General features: G+C 58.5%; 1 protein-coding gene across 1 annotated transcript in view; it reads right to left on the bottom strand.

Moving 5' to 3' along the window:
• The window catches only part of LOC142476965 (mitochondrial potassium channel ATP-binding subunit-like), a gene marked incomplete at its 3' end in the record, with an annotated part of 45,119 nt that extends 36,710 nt beyond the window's left edge, over nucleotides 1-8,409 (bottom strand). Inside the window, exons 1-2 of the mRNA XM_075582036.1 lie at nucleotides 8,393-8,409; nucleotides 3,714-3,799 (exon numbers count right to left, since the gene is read on the bottom strand). Of these exons, the coding sequence (XP_075438151.1) occupies nucleotides 3,714-3,733 (20 nt within the window). The remainder of the gene's footprint in view (nucleotides 1-3,713; nucleotides 3,800-8,392) is intronic.
• Nucleotides 8,410-12,700: the final 4,291 nt, after the last annotated feature.

The raw sequence follows: 12,700 nt of genomic DNA, 5'->3' as shown, positions 1-12,700 counted from the left end.
CTCTTGCTGGGCTATTAGCAGCTGTTGCTGGGCTGCATTCGTCCGCTGCTGGTTTGCATTAGTTTCTTGCTGGGCTATTAACAGCTGTTGCTGGGTTTCATTTGCGTCTTTCTGGGCAGCGACATTGCGTACCAGCGCACCCACCACGTCTTCCATCTTGTTTGCAGAGGATGAAAAAACTTTTTTTTTTTTTTTTTTTTTCAAAGTTCTTCAACCCGCAGACCCCCTAGTGCTCTGCCCGCATTCTCCACCATATGTGACAAACGGCTTACTCCGGGGCTCCGTCGTTTGTCCGGGACTGTTTAGAACACGGTCTTTTAGGGTAGGTTAAATGATGAGGCGTCACGTACTGTTCCTTTAAACAGGCTATGCCTGGTTTATTCAGTCCCAGGCACTGAGACTGCCACAGTGCATACAACAGAAAACAGATCAAAACAAAAGCTGCTCACCTGAGCGATAACTTAACTTAGATATCCCTGACTCAGGGTTGGAAGTGGCTTTTCCACTTCCAACATCAAAACACGGTACTTTTGCAGTCTTACACAAATGAACAGAAAGATTGAACCTGTTTGGGGAAGAGGCTTCTCCCCTCTGTAGTTCAGCAGCCTTCCAGCCTCCTGGCTCTTGTGGGGAGACCAGAGCAAACAGGAAATCAGTCTTTCATACCTGATTCCTAATTAGCATGACAGGTGACAGAAATCAGGCAGCAGACAAACTCTGGTCTGGATCTCTCATCCCTCAGTTCCAGCGCTTGCCAAACTGTGGGATGGAGTGTATGTATTATAAGGCTGTACTCCCAGGCCAAACAGGATAGAAACTGTCTAGTATCCTGGGAGCCCTATATACGGAATTTATTACCATCCCCTGGTTTCTGTCATCCCCTGGTTTCCTAGCTATGTATATGCATACGGAGGAGTATAGCTGTGTATATGCATACGGAGGAGTATAGCTGTGTATATGCATACGGAGGAGTATAGCTATGTATATGCATACGAATGAGTATAGCTGTGTATATGCATACGGAGGAGTATAGCTGTGTATATGCATACGGAGGAGTATAGCTGTGTATATGCATACGGAGGAGTATAGCTGTGTATATGCATACGGAGGAGTATAGCTGTGAATATGCATACGGAGGAGTATAGCTGTGTATATGCATACGGAGGAGTATAGCTGTGAATATGCAAACGGAGGAGTATAGCTGTGTATATGCATACGGAGGAGTATAGCTATGTATATGCATACGGAGGAGAATAGCTGTGTATATGCATACGGAGGAGTATAGCTGTGTATATGCATACGGAGGAGTATAGCTGTGAATATGCATACGGAGGAGTATAGCTGTGTATATGCATACGGAGGAGTATAGCTGTGTATATGCATACAGAGGAGTATAGCTGTGTATATGCATACGGAGGAGTATAGCTGTGTATATGCATACAGAGGAGTATAGCTGTGTATATGCATACGGAGGAGTATAGCTGTGATTATACATACGGAGGAGTATAGCTGTGTACATGCATACGGAGGAGTATAGCTGTGTATATGCACACGGAGGAGTATAGCTGTGATTATGCATACGGAGGAGTATAGCTGTGATTATACATACGGAGGAGTATAGCTGTGATTATGCATACGGAGGAGTATAGCTGTGTATATGCATACGGAGGAGTATAGCTGTGTATATGCATACGGAGGAGTATAGCTGTGTATATGCATACGGAGGAGTATAGCTATGTATATGCATACGGAGGAGAATAGCTGTGAATATGCATACGGAGGAGTATAGCTGTGTATATGCATACGGAGGAGTATAGCTGTGTATATGCATACGGAGGAGTATAGCTATGTATATGCATACGGAGGAGTATAGCTGTGTATATGCATACGGAGGAGTATAGCTGTGTATATGCATACGGAGGAGTATAGCTATGTATATGCATACGAATGAGTATAGCTGTGTATATGCATACGAATGAGTATAGCTGTGTATATGCATACGGAGGAGTATAGCTGTGTATATGCATACGGAGGAGTATAGCTGTGTATATGCATACGGAGGAGTATAGCTGTGTATATACATACGGAGGAGTATAGCTGTGTATATGCATACGGAGGAGTATAGCTGTGTATATGCATACGGAGGAGTATAGCTATGTATATGCATACGGAGGAGTATAGCTGTGTATATGCATACGGAGGAGTATAGCTGTGTATATGCACACGGAGGAGTATAGCTGTGTATATGCACACGGAGGAGTATAGCTGTGTATATGCACACGGAGGAGTATAGCTGTGTATATGCATACGGAGGAGTATAGCTGTGTATATGCACACGGAGGAGTATAGTTGTGTATATGCATACGGAGGAGTATAGCTGTGTATATGCATACGGAGGAGTATAGCTGTGTATATGCATACGGAGGAGTATAGCTGTGTATATGCATACGGAGGAGTATAGCTGTGTATATGCATGCGGAGGAGTATAGCTGTGTATATGCATACGGAGGAGTATAGCTGTGTATATGCATACGGAGGAGTATAGCTGTGTATATGCATACGGAGGAGTATAGCTGTGTATATGCATACGGAGGAGTATAGCTGTGTATATGCATACGGAGGAGTATAGCTGTGTATATGCATACGGAGGAGTATAGCTGTGTATATGCATACGGAGGAGTATAGCTGTGTATATGCATACGGAGGAGTATAGCTGTGTATATGCATACGGAGGAGTATAGCTGTGTATATGCATACGGAGGAGTATAGCTGTGTATATGCATACGGAGGAGTATAGCTGTGTATATGCATACGGAGGAGTATAGCTGTGTATATGCATACGGAGGAGTATAGCTGTGTATATGCATACGGAGGAGTATAGCTGTGTATATGCATACGGAGGAGTATAGCTGTGTATATGCATACGGAGGAGTATAGCTGTGTATATGCATATGGAGGAGTATAGCTGTGTATATGCATACGGAGGAGTATAGCTGTGTATATGCATACGGAGGAGTATAGCTGTGTATATGCATATGGAAGTCTAGTGTACAAATACGCATGAGGCTATATATATATATATATATATATATATATATATATATATATATATATACAGTGTTCGACAAACCTATACATTTGCTCGCCCCGGGCGAGTGGATTTAACCCCCGGGCGAGTAAATATTGGCCCAAGCAGCACACGTTTGGTACTAGGTGGCGAGTAGATTTTTTTGTGTGGCGACTAGATTTTTTGGTGATTTGTCAACCACTGTATATATATATATATATATATATATATATATATATATATATATATATATATATGTCCCAGGCATATTATAGGTGTCTAAAGATGCTTATAGATGAGTTAACACAACATCTGGTTGTGTATAAGTGTACCTCATGTGGTGTGTGTCTGGTTGTGTATACGTGTGTGTGCAGTTGTGAAGCAGTGTGTCACATTATGTGTGGTTGTGTATAAGTATGTGTTGTGTGTGTCTGTGGTTGTGTAGCACTGTCACATGGTGTGTGTGCGCTTGTGTATGTGTGTTTGCGGTTGTGTAGCAGTGTGTCACATTTTGTGTGTGTGCTTGTGTATGTGTGTTTGCGGTTGTGTAGCAGTGTGTCACATGGTGTGTGCGATTGTGTATGTGTGTTTGCGGTTGTGTAGCAGTGTGTCACATGTTGTGTGTGTGCTGCACTCTGACACTCACTCCGCCTCTCTGCTCTCCATGGCGAACGCTCTCACTGTGCGCACGTTACCCAAAGCTTCATCCGCCACTCCCGTGGCTTTGGCAACCTGCGGTGAGAATGAAACCACAGGTCAGAGCCAGGACAGCAGAGGTCACCATGTGACTGGCCCCGGGGACCCTGTGCCCCCTCCCAGAGCTGTGACACAGTGACCCCGGGGGAGCAGTATCGGGGTGACACAGTGACCCCGGGGGAGCAGTATCGGGGTGACACAGTGACCCCGGGGGAGCAGTATCGGGGTGACACAGTGACCCCGGGGGAGCAGTATCGGGGTGACACCTCGGGGCACATCGGACAAAAACTCCCATTCAAGTCAATTACATTCAAGGTCAGCGCCATCGGCCGCTTTGGTCCTTACTCCATATTGTCCGAAGGGGTCATTCAGGCCGTTTTCTGGGGGAAATCCCCAATGGGGAGAGACCACTTTGGACAAAATAGTATAACCCCCAAAGTGCATTTGTAAAAGAACAGAGACGGCAGAATGAGGGTTAGAAGCCATCGAGAAGCTTCTCCAACAAGCCGGCTTTTCAGACAGGTGTCAAATGTCCGCAGAGGCGGTGCCCTGGTGGAGGTGTCACCTGCACCTGGGCTCGCCGCGAGACGCGTGGGACAGAACGGGAAGAGTCTCACCTGCTCCTGGGCTCGCCGCAAGGGACAGAACGGGAAGTGTCTCACCTGCACCTGGGCTCGCCACGAGACGCGTGGGACAGAACGGGAAGTGTCTCACCTGCTCCTGGGCTCGCCACGAGACGCGTGGGACAGAACGGGAAGTGTCTCACCTGCTCCTGGGCTCGCCACGAGACGCGTGGGACAGAACGGGAAGTGTCTCACCTGCTCCTGGGCTCGCCGCGAGACGCGTGGGACAGAACGGGAAGTGTCTCACCTGCTCCTGGGCTCGCCGTGAGACGCGTGGGACAGAACGGGAAGTGTCTCACCTGCTCCTGGGCTCGCCGCGAGACGCGTGGGACAGAACGGGAAGTGTCTCACCTGCTCCTGGGCTCGCCGCGAGACGCGTGGGACAGAACGGGAAGTGTCTCACCTGCTCCTGGGCTCGCCGCGAGACGCGTGGGACAGAACGGGAAGTGTCTCACCTGCTCCTGGGCTCGCCGCGAGACGCGTGGGACAGAACGGGAAGTGTCTCACCTGCTCCTGGGCTCGCCGCGAGACGCGTGGGACAGAACGGGAAGTGACTCACCTGCTCCTGGGCTCGCCGCGAGACGCGTGGGACAGAACGGGAAGTGTCTCACCTGCTCCTGGGCTCGCCGCGAGACAGAACGGGAAGTGTCTCACCTGCTCCTGGGCTCGCCGCAAGGGACAGAACAGGAAGTGTCTCACCTGCTCCTGGGCTCGCCACGAGACGCGTGGGACAGAACGGGAAGTGTCTCTCCTGCTCCTGGGCTCGCCGCGAGACGCGTGGGACAGAACGGGAAGAGTCTCACCTGCTCCTGGGCTCGCCGCGAGACGCATGGGACAGAACGGGGAGTGTCTCATCTGCTCCTGGGCTCGCCGCGAGACGCGTGGGACAGAACGGTAAGTGTCTCACGTGCTCCTGGGCTCGCCGCGAGACGCGTGGGACAGAACGGGAAGTGTCTCACCTGCTCCTGGGCTCGCCGCGAGACGCGTGGGACAGAACGGGAGGTGTCTCACCTGCTCCTGGGCTCGCCGCGAGACGCGTGGGACAGAACGGGAAGTGTCTCACCTGCTCCTGGGCTCGCCGCGAGACGCGTGGGACAGAACGGGAAGTGCCTCACCTGCTCCTGTGCTCGCCGCGAGACGCGTGGGACAGAACGGGAAGTGTCTAACCTGCTCCTGTGCTCGCCGCGAGACGCGTGGGACAGAACGGGGTGTCTCACCTGCTCCTGGGCTCGCCGCGAGACGCGTGGGACAGAACGGGAAGTGTCTAACCTGCTCCTGGGCTCGCCGCGAGGGACAGAACAGGAAGTGCCTCACCTGCTCCTGGGCTCGCCGCGAGACGCGTGGGACAGAACGGGAAGTGTCTCACCTGCTCCTGGGCCCACCGCGAGACGCGTGGGACAGAGCGGGAAGTGCCTCACCTGCTCCTGGGCTCGCCGCGAGACGCGTGGGACAGAACGGGAAGAGTCTCACCTGCTCCTGGGCACGCGGCGAGACGCGTGGGACAGAACGGGAAGTGTCTCACCTGCTCCTGGGCTCGCCACGAGACGCGTGGGACAGAACGGGAAGTGTCTAACCTGCTCCTGGGCTCGCCACGAGATGCGTGGGACAGAACGGGAAGTGTCTAACCTGCTCCTGAGCTCGCCACGAGATGCGTGGGACAGAACGGGAAGTGTCTCACCTGCTCCTGGGCTCGCCGCGAGACGCGTGGGACAGAACGGGAAGTGTCTCACCTGCTCCTGGGCTCGCCGCGAGACGCGTGGGACAGAACGGGAAGTGTCTCACCTGCTCCTGAGCTCGCCGCGAGGGACAGAACAGGAAGTGTCTCACCTGCTCCTGGGCTCGCCGCGAGACGCGTGGGACAGAACGGGAAGAGTCTCACCTGCTCCTGGGCTCGCCGCAAGACGCGTGGGACAGAACGGGAAGTGTCTCACCTGCTCTTCGGCTCGCCGCGAGATGCGTGGGACAGAACGGGAAGTGTCTCACCTGCTCCTGGGCTCGCCGCGAGACGCGTGGGACAGAACGGGAAGTGTCTCACCTGCTCCTGGGCTCGCCGCGAGACGCGTGGGACAGAACAGGAAGTGTCTCACCTGCTCCTGAGAAAGCCGCGTGGGACAGAACGGGAAGTGCCTCACCTGCTCCTGGGCTCGCCGTGAGACACGTGGGACAGAACAGGAAGTGACTCACCTGCTCCTGGGCTCGCCGCGAGACGCGTGGGACAGAACGGGAAGTGTCTCACCTGCTCCTGGGCTCGCCGCGAGACAGAACGGGAAGTGTCTCACCTGCTCCTGAGCTCGCCACGAGACGCGTGGGACAGAACGGGAAGTGTCTCACCTGCTCCTGGGCTCGCCGCGAGACGCGTGGGACAGAACGGGAAGTGTCTCACCTGCTCCTGGGCTCGCCGCGAGACGTGTGGGACAGAACGGGAAGTGTCTCACCTGCTCCTGAGCTCGCCGCGAGGGACAGAACAGGAAGTGTCTCACCTGCTCCTGGGCTCGCCGCGAGACGCGTGGGACAGAACGGGAAGAGTCACCTGCTCCTGGGCTCGCCGCAAGACGCGTGGGACAGAACGGGAAGTGTCTCACCTGCTCTTCGGCTCGCCGCGAGATGCGTGGGACAGAACGGGAAGTGTCTCACCTGCTCCTGGGCTCGCCGCGAGACGCGTGGGACAGAACGGGAAGTGTCTCACCTGCTCCTGGGCTCGCCGCGAGACGCGTGGGACAGAACAGGAAGTGTCTCACCTGCTCCTGAGAAAGCCGCGTGGGACAGAACGGGAAGTGCCTCACCTGCTCCTGGGCTCGCCGTGAGACACGTGGGACAGAACAGGAAGTGACTCACCTGCTCCTGGGCTCGCCGCGAGACGCGTGGGACAGAACGGGAAGTGTCTCACCTGCTCCTGGGCTCGCCGCGAGACAGAACGGGAAGTGTCTCACCTGCTCCTGGGCTCGCCGCAAGGGATAGAACAGGAAGTGTCTCACCTGCTCCTGGGCTCGCCACGAGACGCGTGGGACAGAACGGGAAGTGTCTCTCCTGCTCCTGGGCTCGCCGCGAGACGCGTGGGACAGAACGGGAAGAGTCTCACCTGCTCCTGGGCTCGCCGCGAGACGCATGGGACAGAACGGGGAGTGTCTCACCTGCTCCTGGGCTCGCCGCGAGACGCGTGGGACAGAACGGTAAGTGTCTCACGTGCTCCTGGGCTCGCCGCGAGACGCGTGGGACAGAACGGGAAGTGTCTCACCTGCTCCTGGGCTCGCCGCGAGACGCGTGGGACAGAACGGGAGGTGTCTCACCTGCTCCTGGGCTCGCCGCGAGACGCGTGGGACAGAACGGGAAGTGTCTCACCTGCTCCTGGGCTCGCCGCGAGACGCGTGGGACAGAACGGGAAGTGTCTCACCTGCTCCTGTGCTCGCCGCGAGACGCGTGGGACAGAACGGGAAGTGTCTAACCTGCTCCTGTGCTCGCCGCGAGACGCGTGGGACAGAACGGGGTGTCTCACCTGCTCCTGGGCTCGCCGCGAGACGCGTGGGACAGAACGGGAAGTGTCTAACCTGCTCCTGGGCTCGCCGCGAGGGACAGAACAGGAAGTGCCTCACCTGCTCCTGGGCTCGCCGCGAGACGCGTGGGACAGAACGGGAAGTGTCTCACCTGCTCCTGGGCCCACCGCGAGACGCGTGGGACAGAGCGGGAAGTGCCTCACCTGCTCCTGGGCTCGCCGCGAGACGCGTGGGACAGAACGGGAAGAGTCTCACCTGCTCCTGGGCACGCGGCGAGACGCGTGGGACAGAACGGGAAGTGTCTCACCTGCTCCTGGGCTCGCCACGAGACGCGTGGGACAGAACGGGAAGTGTCTAACCTGCTCCTGGGCTCACCACGAGATGCGTGGGACAGAACGGGAAGTGTCTAACCTGCTCCTGAGCTCGCCACGAGACGCGTGGGACAGAACGGGAAGTGTCTCACCTGCTCCTGGGCTCGCCGCGAGACGCGTGGGACAGAACGGGAAGTGTCTCACCTGCTCCTGGGCTCGCCGCGACACGCGTGGGACAGAACGGGAAGTGTCTCACCTGCTCCTGGGCTCGCCGCGAGACGCGTGGGACAGAACGGGAAGTGTCTCACCTGCTCCTGAGCTCGCCGCGAGGGACAGAACAGGAAGTGTCTCACCTGCTCCTGGGCTCGCCGCGAGACGCGTGGGACAGAACGGGAAGAGTCTCACCTGCTCCTGGGCTCGCCGCAAGACGCGTGGGACAGAACGGGAAGTGTCTCACCTGCTCCTGGGCTCGCCGCGAGACGCGTGGGACAGAACAGGAAGTGTCTCACCTGCTCCTGAGAAAGCCGCGTGGGACAGAACGGGAAATGCCTCACCTGCTCCTGGGCTCGCCGTGAGACACGTGGGACAGAACGGGAAGTGTCTCACCTGCTCCTGGGAAAGCCGCGAGGGACAGAACAGGAAGTGTGTCACCTGCTCCTGGGCTCGCCGCGAGACGCGTGGGACAGAACGGGAAGTGTCTGACCTGCTCCTGGGCTCGCTGCGAGACACGTGGGACAGAACGGGAAGTGCCTCACCTGCTCCTGGGCTCGCCGCGACACGCGTGGGACAGAACGGGAAGTGTCTCACCTGCTCCTGGGCTCGCCGCGAGACGCGTGGGACAGAACGGGAAGTGTCTCACCTGCTCCTGAGCTCGCCGCGAGGGACAGAACAGGAAGTGTCTCACCTGCTCCTGGGCTCGCCGCGAGACGCGTGGGACAGAACGGGAAGTGTCTCACCTGCTCCTGGGCTCGCAGCGAGATGCGTGGGACAGAACGGGAAGTGTCTCACCTGCTCCTGGGCTCGCCGCGAGACGCGTGGGACAGAACAGGAAGTGTCTCACCTGCTCCTGAGAAAGCCGCGTGGGACAGAACGGGAAGTGCCTCACCTGCTCCTGGGCTCGCCGTGAGACACATGGGACAGAACGGGAAGTGTCTCACCTGCTCCTGGGAAAGCCGCGAGGGACAGAACACGAAGTGTGTCACCTGCTCCTGGGCTCGCCGCGAGACGCGTGGGACAGAACGGGAAGTGTCTGACCTGCTCCTGGGCTCGCTGCGAGACACGTGGGACAGAACGGGAAGTGCCTCACCTGCTCCTGGGCTCGCCGCGAGACACGTGGGACAGAACGGGAAGTGTCTCACCTGCTCCTGGGCTCGCCGCGAGACGCGTGGGACAGAACGGGAAGTGTCTCACCTGCTCCTGGGCTCGCCGCGAGACGCGTGGGACAGAACGGGAAGTGTCTCACCTGCTCCTGGGCTCGCCGCGAGACGTGTGGGACAGAACGGGGGGTGTCTCACCTGCTCCTGGGCTCGCCGCGATACGTGTGGGACAGAACGGGGAGTGTCTCACCTGCTCCTGGGCTCGCCGCGAGACGCGTGGGACAGAACGGGAAGTGTCTCACCTGCTCCTGGGCTCGCCGTGAGACGCGTGGGACAGAACGGGAAGTGTCTCACCTGCTCCTGGGCTCGCCGCGTGACGCGTGGGACAGAACGGGAAGTGTCTCACCTGCTCCTGGGCTCGCCGCGAGACGCGTGGGACAGAACGGGAAAAGTCTCACCTGCTCCTGGGCTCGCCGCAAGACGCGTGGGACAGAACGGGAAGTGTCACACCTGCTCCTGGGCTCGCCGCGAGACGCGTGGGACAGAACAGGAAGTGTCTCACCTGCTCCTGAGAAAGCCGCGTGGGACAGAACGGGAAATGCCTCACCTGCTCCTGGGCTCGCCGTGAGACACGTGGGACAGAACGGGAAGTGTCTCACCTGCTCCTGGGAAAGCCGCGAGGGACAGAACAGGAAGTGTGTCACCTGCTCCTGGGCTCGCCGCGAGACGCGTGGGACAGAACGGGAAGTGCCTCACCTGCTCCTGGGCTCGCCGCGACACGCGTGGGACAGAACGGGAAGTGTCTCACCTGCTCCTGGGCTCGCCGCGAGACGCGTGGGACAGAACGGGAAGTGTCTCACCTGCTCCTGAGCTCGCCGCGAGGGACAGAACAGGAAGTGTCTCACCTGCTCCTGGGCTCGCCGCGAGACGCGTGGGACAGAACGGGAAGAGTCTCACCTGCTCCTGGGCTCGCCGCAAGACGCGTGGGACAGAACGGGAAGTGTCTCACCTGCTCCTGGGCTCGCCGCGAGATGCGTGGGACAGAACGGGAAGTGTCTCACCTGCTCCTGGGCTCGCCGCGAGACGCGTGGGACAGAACAGGAAGTGTCTCACCTGCTCCTGAGAAAGCCGCGTGGGACAGAACGGGAAGTGCCTCACCTGCTCCTGGGCTCGCCGTGAGACACATGGGACAGAACGGGAAGTGTCTCACCTGCTCCTGGGAAAGCCGCGAGGGACAGAACAGGAAGTGTGTCACCTGCTCCTGGGCTCGCCGCGAGACGTGTGGGACAGAACGGGAAGTGTCTGACCTGCTCCTGGGCTCGCTGCGAGACACGTGGGACAGAACGGGAAGTGCCTCACCTGCTCCTGGGCTCGCCGCGACACGCGTGGGACAGAACGGGAAGTGTCTCACCTGCTCCTGGGCTCGCCGCGAGACGCGTGGGACAGAACGGGAAGTGTCTCACCTGCTCCTGAGCTCGCCGCGAGGGACAGAACAGGAAGTGTCTCACCTGCTCCTGGGCTCGCCGCGAGACGCGTGGGACAGAACGGGAAGAGTCTCACCTGCTCCTGGGCTCGCCGCAAGACGCGTGGGACAGAACGGGAAGTGTCTCACCTGCTCCTGGGCTCGCCGCGAGACGCGTGGGACAGAACAGGAAGTGTCTCACCTGCTCCTGAGAAAGCCGCGTGGGACAGAACGGGAAATGCCTCACCTGCTCCTGGGCTCGCCGTGAGACACGTGGGACAGAACGGGAAGTGTCTCACCTGCTCCTGGGAAAGCCGCGAGGGACAGAACAGGAAGTGTGTCACCTGCTCCTGGGCTCGCCGCGAGACGCGTGGGACAGAACGGGAAGTGTCTGACCTGCTCCTGGGCTCGCTGCGAGACACGTGGGACAGAACGGGAAGTGCCTCACCTGCTCCTGGGCTCGCCGCGACACGCGTGGGACAGAACGGGAAGTGTCTCACCTGCTCCTGGGCTCGCCGCGAGACGCGTGGGACAGAACGGGAAGAGTCTCACCTGCTCCTGGGCTCGCCGCAAGACGCGTGGGACAGAACGGGAAGTGTCTCACCTGCTCCTGGGCTCGCCGCGAGATGCGTGGGACAGAACGGGAAGTGTCTCACCTGCTCCTGGGCTCGCCGCGAGACGCGTGGGACAGAACAGGAAGTGTCTCACCTGCTCCTGAGAAAGCCGCGTGGGACAGAACGGGAAGTGCCTCACCTGCTCCTGGGCTCGCCGTGAGACACATGGGACAGAACGGGAAGTGTCTCACCTGCTCCTGGGAAAGCCGCGAGGGACAGAACAGGAAGTGTGTCACCTGCTCCTGGGCTCGCCGCGAGACGCGTGGGACAGAACGGGAAGTGTCTGACCTGCTCCTGGGCTCGCTGCGAGACACGTGGGACAGAACGGGAAGTGCCTCACCTGCTCCTGGGCTCGCCGCGAGACACGTGGGACAGAACGGGAAGTGTCTCACCTGCTCCTGGGCTCGCCGCGAGACGCGTGGGACAGAACGGGAAGTGTCTCACCTGCTCCTGGGCTCGCCGCGAGACGCGTGGGACAGAACGGGAAGTGTCTCACCTGCTCCTGGGCTCGCCGCGAGACGTGTGGGACAGAACGGGGAGTGTCTCACCTGCTCCTGGGCTCGCCGCGAGACGTGTGGGACAGAACGGGGAGTGTCTCACCTGCTCCTGGGCTCGCCGCGAGACGCGTGGGACAGAACGGGAAGTGTCTCACCTGCTCCTGGGCTCGCCGTGAGACGCGTGGGACAGAACGGGAAGTGTCTCACCTGCTCCTGGGCTCGCCGCGTGACGCGTGGGACAGAACGGGAAGTGTCTCACCTGCTCCTGGGCTCGCCGCGAGACGTGTGGGACAGAACGGGAAGTGTCTCACCTGCTCCTGGGCTCGCCGCGAGACGCGTGGGACAGAACGGGAAGTGTCTCACCTGCTCCTGGGCTCGCCGTGAGACGCGTGGGACAGAACGGGAAGTGTCTCACCTGCTCCTGGGCTGGCCGCGAGACGTGTGGGACAGAACGGGAAGTGTCTCACCTGCTCCTGGGCTCGCCGCGAGACGCGTGGGACAGAACGGGAAGTGACTCACCTGCTCCTGGGCTCGCCGCGAGACGCGTGTGACAGAACGGGAAGAGTCTCACCTACTCCTGGGCTCGCCGCGAGACGCGTGGGACAGAACGGGAAGTGTCTCAC

Source organism: Ascaphus truei, unplaced genomic scaffold (genome assembly GCF_040206685.1).
Source record: "Ascaphus truei isolate aAscTru1 unplaced genomic scaffold, aAscTru1.hap1 HAP1_SCAFFOLD_1816, whole genome shotgun sequence".
Taxonomy (NCBI): Eukaryota; Metazoa; Chordata; class Amphibia; order Anura; family Ascaphidae; genus Ascaphus; species Ascaphus truei.
The sequence above is the reverse complement of the archived record's forward strand: the minus strand, read 5'-3'. Positions and strand labels throughout refer to the sequence as shown.